Source organism: Phocoena sinus, chromosome 1 (genome assembly GCF_008692025.1).
Source record: "Phocoena sinus isolate mPhoSin1 chromosome 1, mPhoSin1.pri, whole genome shotgun sequence".
NCBI classification, from domain to species: Eukaryota; Metazoa; Chordata; class Mammalia; order Artiodactyla; family Phocoenidae; genus Phocoena; species Phocoena sinus.
Window position 1 is genome coordinate 151,856,107 of NC_045763.1, and position 11,968 is coordinate 151,868,074.

General features: G+C 38.6%; 1 protein-coding gene across 2 annotated transcripts in view; it reads left to right on the forward strand.

The window, feature by feature from the left end:
* NUCKS1 (nuclear casein kinase and cyclin dependent kinase substrate 1) overlaps positions 1 to 11,552 on the forward strand; it is a 31,168-nt gene extending 19,616 nt beyond the window's left edge. The window contains exons 4-7 of one of the 2 annotated variants that reach the window (XM_032631091.1): positions 869 to 924; positions 4,045 to 4,197; positions 4,963 to 5,112; positions 6,051 to 11,552. In XM_032631091.1, the coding sequence (XP_032486982.1) occupies positions 869 to 924; positions 4,045 to 4,197; positions 4,963 to 5,112; positions 6,051 to 6,250 (559 nt within the window). In that variant the 3' untranslated portion in view covers positions 6,251 to 11,552. The remainder of the gene's footprint in view (positions 1 to 868; positions 925 to 4,044; positions 4,198 to 4,962; positions 5,113 to 6,050) is intronic. The other variant, XM_032631099.1, reaches the window with a different exon arrangement.
* Positions 11,553 to 11,968: the final 416 nt, after the last annotated feature.

Consider the following 11,968-nt stretch of genomic DNA (forward strand, 5'->3'; position numbering starts at 1 on the left):
TTTGTCAGAATTTCTCATGGAATCATAAAATTTTAGCGCTGAAGAGTACAAGTGATTTGCCTAAGATCATACAACTAAATAATTCATGACAAAGACAGAACACTAGAACCCAGATTTCCAATTTAAGATTTGTGAAGATATAAAATGTGCATCTTTGTGACCTAAAAAGTTATTTTATAAAACTTTCCATTGAAGCTCATTAACTTCTTATTTTACTCTGCAGTGACCTTTAGCTCACTTTTATTTTCTCCATGATACAAGGCAGGCCTATGTGTTGAGGTTTCTGATGTATAGAAATATTGGATCCTAAATACTAATATTAGGAGGTAATTAATTAATTGATTTGTTTTCATTTTGTTTTAGATAATTTTTTTAGGCATATTGTAATTTATATAACTAAACTCCAGTTTCCTTTAATAATTATAAAGGTGTTTTCTACATCTATATTTGGGGCTATCCATTTACTTGCCTACTTTACCACCATTTGATACATTATATAATTTATTTTCAGTATATTCATACTTTGCCTCTGACAACAAAAAATTTTTCTTAGTAAATGTTCTCCTGAACCAGGTCTTATCCATAGGTAAAAAGTTTTTAGCCTGTGTTGAGATACCTTCTTTTTTCCCTTTGGGTCTTCAGAGGGAGCAGTGTTTTCTAAAAGTAGATAAAATTGTTCTTAATCACCAGCATTCCTATGAAGTAGGGAAATAATGCAAGCAAGCAGTTCCACTCCTCAGCATCTGTTTGAATATTTTATATATAAAAGTGGTTTTCTTCGGCATTCTTCTCCAGTCAGATACCAGAGATTTACGTTCACTTGGATTTTGATCTAAGATTTTTAATCTTTTCCCCCTTCCGCTTACAGTGAGGACTCAGAAGAAAAAGATGTGAAGACCAAGAAGGATGATTCTCACTCAGCAGGTAGTAAAGAATTTTTAATGTAATAGGTGTAATTCTATTTATATATTTATTTATTGGGCATTTTAATAAGTGGTTTTATTATAATGCCAGGCTCTGTGGTAAATGCTGCATTACAAACATTATGTGTTTTCATCTTCAAAGAGCTCGCAGTGGTTCTCAATCCTGGTGGCTTATTACAGTTTCCTATGAAGGAGGTTTGTTTTGTTTTGTTTTGTTTTGTTTTTGGGTTTTTTTTTTTGCGGTACGCGGGCCTCTCACTGCTGTGTTCTCTCCCGTGCGGAGCACAGGCTCCAGACGCGCAGGCTCAGCAGCCATGGCTCACAGGCATAGCCACTCTGCGGCATGTGGGATCTTCCCGGACCAGGGCACGAACCCGTGTCCCCTGCATCGGCAGGCGGACTCCCAACCGCTGCGCCACCAGGGAAGCCCTGTTGTAGGTTTCAAAAAAATATATATATATATTTATTTGGCTGCGCCAGGTCTTAGTTGCATTGCGGCGTGTGGGATCTAGTTCCCTGACTAGGGATCAAACCCGGGCCCCCTGGATTGGGAGTGCAGAGTCTTAAGCGCTGGACCACCAGGGAAGTACCTATGAAGGTTTTTTTTGGGTTCTTTTGGTTTTTCTAATTAATTAATTAATTTGTTTTTGGCTGCATTGGGCCTTCATTGCTGCATGCGGGCTTTCTCTAGTTGTGGCGAGCGGGGGCAACTCTTCGCTGCCGTGTGTGGGCTTCTCACTGCGGTGGCTTCTCCTGTTACGGAGCACAGGCTCTAGGCACACAGGCCTCAGTAGTTGTGGCACACAGGCTCAGTAGTTGTGGCACACCGGCTTAGTTGCTCTGCGGCGTGTGGGATTTTCCCGGACCAGGGCTTGAACCCGTGTCCCCTGCATTGGCAGGCGGATTCTTAACCACTGCGCCACCAGGGAAGTCTGATATGAAGGTTTTTATAATGTACTTAATATCCATCCCATCCCAGGACTTCTCATTCAGTAAGGTCTAGGTGGGATGTTGGGGCTTTGTTTTGTATAAGTATTTACAGATTATTCTCATGCATAGTCAAAATTGAAAACCATTTACATGAACAAATAAAAGATATCAAACTAAATAGAATAATAAGAATAAGGGCGAGTGATGACTCCAGGTTGGAAAGCAAACAACGATTAGTTTCAATCTGACTCTTTTTAGCTGGGAAGTAGACCTTTGAAACAGTAGCCACAGAGAAAGTTTTTTGTAAGAATTCTAAATTAAAAGAATTAATGAGGGGCTTCTCTGGTGGCGCAGTGGTTGGGAGTCCGCCTGCCAATGCAGGGGACACAGGTTCGTGCCCCAGTCTGGGAAGATCCCACATGCCGCGGAGCGGCTGGGCCCGTGAGCCATGGCTGCTGAGCCTGTGCGTCTGGAGCCTGTGCTCCGCAACGGGAGAGGCCACAACAGTGAGAGGCCCGCGTACCGCAAAAAAAAAAAAGAATTAATGAGGAACTGACTAAATTAAATGTTAAATCCTGATTACTCATTGGTATTTATTTTTTAAAATGTAACTCTTAAAAGAATTGAGAGTTTATCCCATCTTGCTCCCAACCATTTTAGTTGTGGTCTATATTCCCCTGCTTTTGCCTTCCTGGATCCCCCTTTAAATGAGACTGCTGGGCTTTCCTGGTGGCGCAGTGCTTGAGAACCTGCCTGCCAATGCAGGGGACACGGGTTCGAGCCCTCGTCTGGGAAGATCCCACATGCCGCAGAGCGGCTAGGCCCGTGAGCCACAACTACTGAGCCTGCGCGTCTGGAGCCTATGCTCCGCAACAAGAGAGGCCGTGACAGTGAGAGGCCCGCGCACCGTGATGAAGAGTGACCCCCGCTTGCCACAACTGGAGAAAGCCCTTGCACAGAAATGGGGACCCAACACAGCCAAAAATAAATAAATAAACAAACCAATGAACCGACATTAAAAAAAAAAAGAGACTGCTATTTAGATAATATGTAGAGAGGGTAGACAGAGTTCCACTGGATTCACTCCACTGAGCTATTTTGCGTTCGTTTTTTTCTCAAGTCTGCTAATTGTCTGAAAATAAATTATATTAACCTTTTGCACTAGTGCTGTTGTGATAATATAACGTACACTTTTATTCATCTGCCTTGTGAATCCTAAGTTGAATCTCTTAAATTTGTAAGCACTTGAGCAATTCAAGATGAATAACTCTGTACTAGTGTTAAGCTACTGTGAGGTGCGTTTAGTTTTGAGTCTACCAAAGTCAGTTCCGTTCCGTGTGTCTGTTTGTCTTCAGGTGAGGTTTTGGGTAGTGAAAGTGATGACTTGAACACTGACCATGGCAAAGCTTATAAGACTCGAGAGTTTCTGGAAGAGTAACAGCTAAACCTTAACAGAGTAAGAGAGCCTCAGAGTCCAGGAGAAGGGCTGTAGGTAGAGACTAATAAAAATATAACTTGATCTAGAGCCAGTAGGCTGGCATCCTGTTGTTTAACCAGATTTATGCACAACCACAACTGTGTGTTGAAAAGAACTTTTAATTAATAAAGTATAGTATATGAAAGTAATTGTTTTATAAAATTGTATTGAGATCTAATTGATTTTAATATGTGTTTTAAAGATTTCCCTCAATCTCCTCTAAACTGAAATGGCCACACCTCATTCATTGAAAAGGATAGTAGTTTGGCATTATTTTAGATTCTGTATGTTTTGTATCTTAGAATAAATATCATTGGAAGACAATGTTCCCCGTTCTACTATTTAAAAATATTTTTCTAACTAGTTTCTAAAAACTGTGTAGATAGGTTTGAATGTGATTGCGAATTTCAGGGCAAAGCAATGATACAAGTTTAAAGTATGTTATAGGAAACATGTGCTCACACCTTAATTCAGCTTTATTATTACTTAGAACTACATGCCTAAGTTATTTCATATGTGCTAGTGGGTGCATAGTCTTATTCAAGCTCATTCTTTGAATTTTAGCTCTTTTGTGTATTTTGTAGAAATTTTTAGGGATAAAATTTACCCTTTTTGAATGAAATAAAGCTGCAGGTTATATCTCATATCGGCTTTTCTAGTCAGCTGTCAAACCCAAAACTCTTTGATCATTGCATTATAACTTGGATATTGCAGAGGACAGTGAAGATGAAAAAGAAGATCATAAAAATGTGCGCCAGCAACGGCAGGCAGCCTCTAAAGCAGCCTCTAAACAGAGGGAGATGCTCATGGAAGATGTGGGCAGTGAAGAAGAACAAGAAGAAGAGGATGAGGTGCCATTCCAGGAGAGTACGTAAAGCTGCCTTGTTACTTTGGTCATGGTTGTAGTTTGTGACCTCGATTACTTCCACGTTTTTGTGGATGCTCAGTGTTAAAATCAGTTGCTTAAATTAGATACTAACTATTAAAAGAGATGACTGTTTTGATATCTATGTATATTTTAAAAGGTTCAGAGATTCCCATGATCATTATGTCCATCATTTCTAGTCAAATACTGAATGAACAGTTGTTAGACTAACAGTTACATGGTGGGTATTGTGACTAAGATTTGTATTTTGGCTTGGTGGAGAAGGGTGTAGACCTCTCCTTGCAAAAAAAGGTGTTAACTAAATTTAGATGTTTCACAGGTTACTCAGATTAATTAATTACATGTATATCTGCTTTGTATGTAGTTTTCTTACTTCATTTGTTTATACTTGGGCCAAACACACCAAATCAGTTGTTTCATTTCCCTAGTCTCATCAGGACTATATAGGAGTGATGGAACTACCAAAAGTTACTTGATGGCTTCAGTTTTTATCCAGATTAAGTCTTATCTTTTCCTGTTTTCAACGTACTCTTCAAACAAGTCAGTCATGTAACCCTCATGGTGCGTGCTAAACCATTTTACAGGTGGGGCCAGTGACAGCTCCAACCAGATTGGTAGTATCTGCAAATAGAATCCAAGAGTGTTTGACTTCCAAATCCATTCTCCATTCTTAGCACTCTCTCCCTTTGTTCACTTGGAAGGCTGTATACATTAAGTTGGACGTTGAAATTCTTCTTTCCTCTCAGAAGATTCCGGCAGTGATGAGGATTTCCTAATGGAAGACGATGATGATAGTGACTATGGCAGTTCAAAAAAGAAAAACAAAAAGATGGTTAAGAAGTCCAAACCTGAGAGAAAAGAAAAGAAAATGCCCAAACCCAGGCTAAAGGCCACAGGTGAGCTCTGCAGAAGTCAGATTAAATTACTGCTTTGAAAAATGTGAAGAACCAATAAACCTCTACAGAAGTTCTTCATTAGGGCTTGGCATTGACCACGTACTTAACAAAAATAAAAGGATCCTGTGTTCTATACCTGGAAGTATCACTTATTTATTAATAAGGACTCCAGCCCCTCTGAAATTCTGGTGGCTTAGCCCTGTTCTTCAACTACTGCCATACGAGAGGCAAGATTTGGGAATGACCTATTAGTGTCAGGTACAGTGGTAGAAACACCCCACCAGCATAGCTGTTACTGCCCTTTTTCCCCACTGATATCACAATCCCAGCAGCTAGTAAAGACTTGAAATTGTGAAAATACACACCTACAGTAATACATTTAAGTTCTGTGTTCTGATCCCTACACCATCCTCTGTGCTAGCAAAATAAAACCACACTTGACAGCAAAGATTCATTTTCTTTAGGCCCTTGTGGTTTCTACCAGGTATTCTCCTATTTGAAGCTAGTTTGTGATTAAATCAGAAAGCTGGATTTGCTTTTTCTTTATTTTAGCAAATAGAACTTTTACTCATCATGTCAGTTACTGTTAGTAATGATGGAACTGTTAAAAGTTATTTGATGGCTTTAGTTTCTATTCAGGTTAAGTTGCATCCCCTCTTCTTCACCCAAGTTTTAAACATAAACAATTTTTAGTTTCACAAGCCACTAAGGATGATGTGCAGTTTCTATAGCATCCTGTTTCTCTATTGTAAACATTACTGCTAACATAACATTACAGTGTTGGTTAAAAGGGTTTGGAAACCAGTACCCACCTTCATTTTTAGTAAGTTAGGGTGTTGTCTTTATAGATTTTTTTCTTACAGATTATTTTCTTTAGTAGCTGATTTTGTTAAAGATGCTTTCTTCCCTTCCCCAAATTGGTATTTTTCTTCTTTCAGTGACGCCAAGCCCTGTGAAAGGCAAAGGGAAAGTGGGTCGCCCCACAGCTTCAAAGGCATCAAAGGAAAAGACTCCTTCTCCCAAAGAAGAAGACGAGGAACCAGAAAGCCCTCCTGAAAAGAAAACATCTGCAAGCCCTCCACCTGAGAAATCTGGGGATGAAGGGTCTGAAGATGAAGCCCAGTCTGGGGAGGATTAAAAGTGATGATGGTTTGGGGAGAGATTTTATTAAAAAAAGAGAAAAAAAAAAGAAAAAAGAAAAAAAGAGGGAAAAAAAAAAGAAAACCTACTTAAGATAGAATATGGTTTTGGCTATGGCTTGACTCATGGGCTTTCAATGCTTTTTTTTTCCTTTTGTTGAAAATAACTTTTTCTTTTTCTTTCCTTTTTTTTTTTTTTTTTTTTTTTAAGAAAACCATTGTATGTTTAATTTACCTTTTTTGTCTATGGGTCTCTTTGTCACGACCCCCTCTTTTCCCTCCCCCTCTTTCCCAATGAAAGCCATGTTAAATTAATCACTGGATTGACTGCTTCATCTTTTTATTTTTAATGGAGGGTATGCCACAGTTGTAAAGCAATAAGATTTGAGGTGAACACTATGGAAATTTTGCTTTTTGCTAAATGGTAGCAAGTTAAACAGTAATTAGAAAACATAGAAGGTTTTAGTTAAAAATGATTGTTTCTCTACCTGAACTTTTTAAGAAAACAGTTGTCATCTAATACAAGTTTATATTCTATATACAAAAATATGGATGTCTAGAAAAATCATGACTTTAAACTTCCACTGATGGGGTAGGTAGGAGATAAAGATGAATTCAGAATTGTTACTAAAAGTATTCATGTTTTTTTATCCTGGGGCAGCACAGGGAATTGAGGTTACCTGACCTTGTTTGAGGGTGTGGGTTATTTTTTTTTTTTTTAATTTCATCCCTTGTTATCTCTAAGAGACTCGGAGCCAGTGATCCTTTATCCTGCTACAGTCTTTAAGGAACTTTAAAGAAAAAAAAAAAAAAAAGCAAGGGCCGCCAAAACTTAAATCTTTCTTGATTTTCTATTTCATTCTCTAATGGTTCATGTTTTAAAATATATATATGTATCTATTCTGTTTCTTGGATAAAATTTTACCAAGGATCAAAAGAAGAAACCCTAGAATTTAAATGGGGAGATCTATATATCACAGTGGATTTCTTCTCAAACTGACAATGTTTAAGTTTTAAGCAAATAAAGCACCAGTTAATGTGAAACTCAATCACAAAGACTTGACATTTTTGGTTTATGAAAACAGAGAATTGAAATTCTCGTATGCCATAAATGTGCATTCAGATCCCATGAACCATGCTCTGTTTTTATCTGGGGATAGAGCGTTTTCCTTTTCATACCCCTGTCTTCCCATTTCTTCGTAGGAACATGGTATGAAGTCATCTCTTGGATTCCTGCTAGGACATAGGACACTACTGCACAGCCCCACCACTAATGTGTACCAGCCCTGCTCTAGGACATGAGTTCTCCTGGCTCTGTTCTTCACTTACATTACATCCTGTGCTTGACGGGGAGTATGTTAAATGCTGCTCCAACACTATTCAGTCAGCAGTTATCTTTTTACTGGTGCCCTTGCTCACTGCTCATGTTGCTTAAAGCAGGAGTTTAAGGGGCTCTGAGGGGCTGGAGAAACCATATATTCAGGAGGTCTGTGTGTAGTTGATAACAGCCTTGTTAGATGCCTTATGAAGGCAGTCACAAGACAGATCTGTAGGTTTGCTCCTCCACATTCTGATACCATGAGCTAATGGGAACAAGGTTTAGGGGGTCTTAGTGTGCTAATAAGTCGAAAAATCAGTGAAATTTAACCTCTGCCTTTTTATCTAGATTTGCTTCCTCAATATTTACTGCGCAGTTTTCTTTTACCTATTGAGTTACAGCATAGTTTTCTCTCATACAACCTGGTTCTTACAGATGTTCATAGAACAAAGGTTATTTAAGGAATATTTTTACTCTGATTTTTAAGACAGTGTAAGGAATATCCTTATTCTGTGATTTTTTTTCTTTTTTTTTTTTTAAGAAAGCTCCCAGTGGCAGAGAGTCATTTCACTGTTGCACTATGCGTGTTAAAGAATGAATTTGGAGATTTTAGTACTCGGCCAAAAATGTAAAACTTGAACATTAAGTAGCAATTGGATTATTATCTTTCGTGAAGGTTAACTTTATAGTTGTGAACTTTGTAATGAGGTGTTAAAGATTATTCTATTTGCTATATGGGTTTGTTCAGGTATTTTAACAAGAAGGTTTGTGTTCACGTACTGAAAAAACCTATCAGTGTTTCCACCATGCACTTCTATTTGTAGGGGTTTATAACTTTGAGTCTTACATTCCTAGTAACATTTGTGCTTTCCTTAGATTATATTTCGTGAAGATTGGGGGCAAGTGTCTTTTAAAACTTTAGCCTTGGTATTTTACGTAACACAGTCTCTGTAATATATTAATCTGCACTAACATCTCTGTGATATATGCACATCCTTTAGGGGTAATCACATCTTCTAGGTTATTTGTGTGCATTTGGTTGGGCTTTTTGTTTGGGATCCCTTTTTTAAAGATTAATTCATGAGATTGAAAAATGTATTATATATTTCTAATAGACTGGACAAAGGATCTGTGTCCCCAAGAAAGACAGGCTCTGAATGACCTTTGTTTTCTCCACTTTCTGCTAATGATTTAAAACACTCTGGTCTTCCCCTCAAACCATGCATGCCAATAGGACAGTTGTGGTGTCTCAACTGGAAACAGGTGCTCAGTAGTCAGGCTTGATAGTGATGTCAGAACAGGTTACAAGCGATAAGCTGATAGCGACTGGCCATTGGCACCACCCTTGACTAAATGCCCTCTTTCTCTAGTGTGCCTATGGTGAGGTGGCAGCATTCACTGTCTTGCAGTGCTCAGGAAGTGGGACATTCACTTTGAACGTGCTTGTTTGTATTATCTCAATTCTCTATGTTAGCTCTGTTAGGTTTACCTCTGGAACATGGATTTCGGCAGCTATGCTAACTGACACTACGTTCTAGTACTTAAGATTCTTTTTTTGAGACCTCCCCAACACGCACATGCGCGCGCGCACACACACACACACACACACACATACACACACACACACCATACACCCCCAGAAATGGGTAGCTTCCATGGTATTAAACCTATCTGTAGCCTGCTGCTGCTTTTAGCCTTCCCCACCTCAGATTATAATCAATGGAGTGGGCCCAAAGGATACCTTTTAATTTCAGTAATGGTATATCTGTCCTGCTTTCTAACACATCTCTCCCTTTCATCTCTCCATGCCCTATTGAGTCCATGTAGGAAAATTAATGGCTGTGTCCTCCTTTATGGAGGTAGTGAGTGAAAAATCTTTAAATCTGGAAGAATAGTAGTTGATTTCCCATGTTGGAGCTTTGATACTTTTTTTTTTTCTCACAATAACTGGTTTGCTCCAGGTTCAACCCTCAGTTCAATACTTACTCTTGGTACTGGTTCACAGCATTTTCTTACAGGTAACTAATCAAGAGTGGAATTTGAGGTTACAATCCAGTAGTTTTTGACATTCTTGTGGATATGATCAACTAAACTGAACTTGACACTTTTTTTAATGTTTTATTTTTTTTTAATCCATGAACATTCAGTAACAAGTGGCTTTTAGACTAGTGGTTGAGGAAAGGGAATAGTGCTTTTTTCCCTTTCCCTAGGAGATGTTTTGAGAGTGTTAGAAAGGCAGGAGCAACAGGGAAAGCTTTATTAAAGGTCATGTGGCCGTTGTGGCTTTTATGAAGAAAGGGAGTTTTGATTTGAGCAGTTCTTTCTGTGCGTGCATTGCCAGGAGCTATGCTGAGGAGAAGAAACTATCACTTTAGGAGTTTGGAAAGGAAGAAACCTAGCCTGTGGTTTTTGTGGCATAGAGACAGATACTTAGAAGGAGTGACACTTTCTGTCACGGGATAGCTCTTGAGGTTGGAGAGTTGTCCTTTTCTCTGTGCGTGGAGCTGGATTTATTTGAAAAGGGAGTTAGTTTATTTGAATATTGGGATATCAAACTACCCATAGCCAAATTTCAATGTGCAACTCATTTTCCCTTTTTCTTGAGATAAGCTTGATACAAAATGAGTCTTTTTGAGTCCCAAATCCCTAAACTACACTTTTTTTCAAAGCCTAATTCACAAAATTCACAGTGGTGCTGTGTATTAACCACTATTGGGAAAAATCTTGTAAACCTGCCTGTTGCCATGCCAATGGAGTGACTGAACTGGTGACATCTGTTTGAGCATGCTTTGTGGCTGGTGGAATGCCACCATTGTGCATACACTTTGTACATCAGGGGTGAAGGGAGGGTTTTCTAGATTATGGGGGGAGGGTAAAATTGGGATTTTTTTTTGTTGTTCTTTTTTGGTGGGGTGTAGGGGTATAGTACTCAGCTTATGCCCTAAATAACTTGTATAAAAACCCCTGAAGTATTGTGTGGGGGTGTGTGTGTGTGTGTGTGTGTGTGTGTGTGTGTGTGTGTGTTACATGTCTGGCAGTTAAACCTTTGTCTTCTGGAAATTAGTGAATTCTTTTCTTTTTTTCCTCCAGAATTATTTGTTACAAGATTTGTAAATAAGAGCTCTACTTACTTTGTTTACCAAGAACATGTTGCAGCAAACCTTCTACACCTGATTCCCTCAAGGTTGAAGGAAAGACTTAAGACTTGCCAGGTTAAGCAGCAGCCAGGTTCTCAGTAATTGTTCACCTTAATTCATCTTTCAGACTTCATTTTGCCAGCTCTAAAATTCCCAGTCTTCCTTAATTGTAGTCCTTAACCTTTTACGTTCTGAGCAGGAAGGGTAAAAGAGAAGAACCTGCTTAAATGTATTTAATTGTCCTTGGGCTGAGACCAGGGCATCCCTTAATACTGCAGTGTTGCTGGGTACATGTGATCAGACACCGAGGGTTGGGCATTCTTGCAATACCTTAACAGTGCTGAAATCTGCAGCGTGGTACTAAGGAAGTTAAAGTTTGAATGTAACCACTTTATTTAAAAAAAATTTTTTTTTAATTTAAATGAAAAGGGGTTGAAGTGAACATGATTTTGTTGACCATGTTCGTGAATTCTAGATGCAACATGCATTGGTAGACTTGTGTGATGGTCTTTTGTGATACTTAATTTTTACATATCCCAGTCTCTGTATGTATCTACATAGACAAAGAAAAAAGCAAATTCCTGCTTTCTCTTATTGAAGGGTTTCCAGGACTGCGTGTCTGTTCCTGAGCTCTGTTTTAAGTATGTGTATCCTTTGCTTGTATTTTGTATTAAAAAATAAGAAAAAGAACCCTTTATTGTTGAGCATGTTGGCATTGTCCCTTTTATTTTTTTCTCTTTTTGGGACACATGAAGCAAGTTATTCTTTTTCTGTATCTTTTTTTCTTTTGTAAACTTTTTTTTGTTTTGTTTAAAAATGGCTTTATAAAAGGGCTTTTGTAACCCAGATGCGTGCTCTGTGTACTTCTTGTAATGCTCTCAAGCAAATACACTGACTTACTATACAGTTGATCACCTTGGTCTGTCAGCTCCCAGTCCAGCCTGACTTTAGGGGGAACCCACTATCTGAATGAATTCTTTAGAAATTAGCAGTGACCATCACTGGTGCTGGTAACAAGAAAAGTATGCCTTGTCTTAATTAGTACTTCGGAGTAAGGAATCAAGAGAGGCAGTGTATTCGTTAACTTTTGATTAATCAAGGGAGCACTGGGCTTGGTGCATGAGGATCCCTAGTTAACGTTGTTTCTTGTGTTCATGTCCAGGTTATGAAGTCTTATGGAAGGAAAAATTCTTTAAATAATCATATGTAATAAAGGATAGTGTTCATACTCATAAAACAGACATCTGCGTTCCATTTCAAAT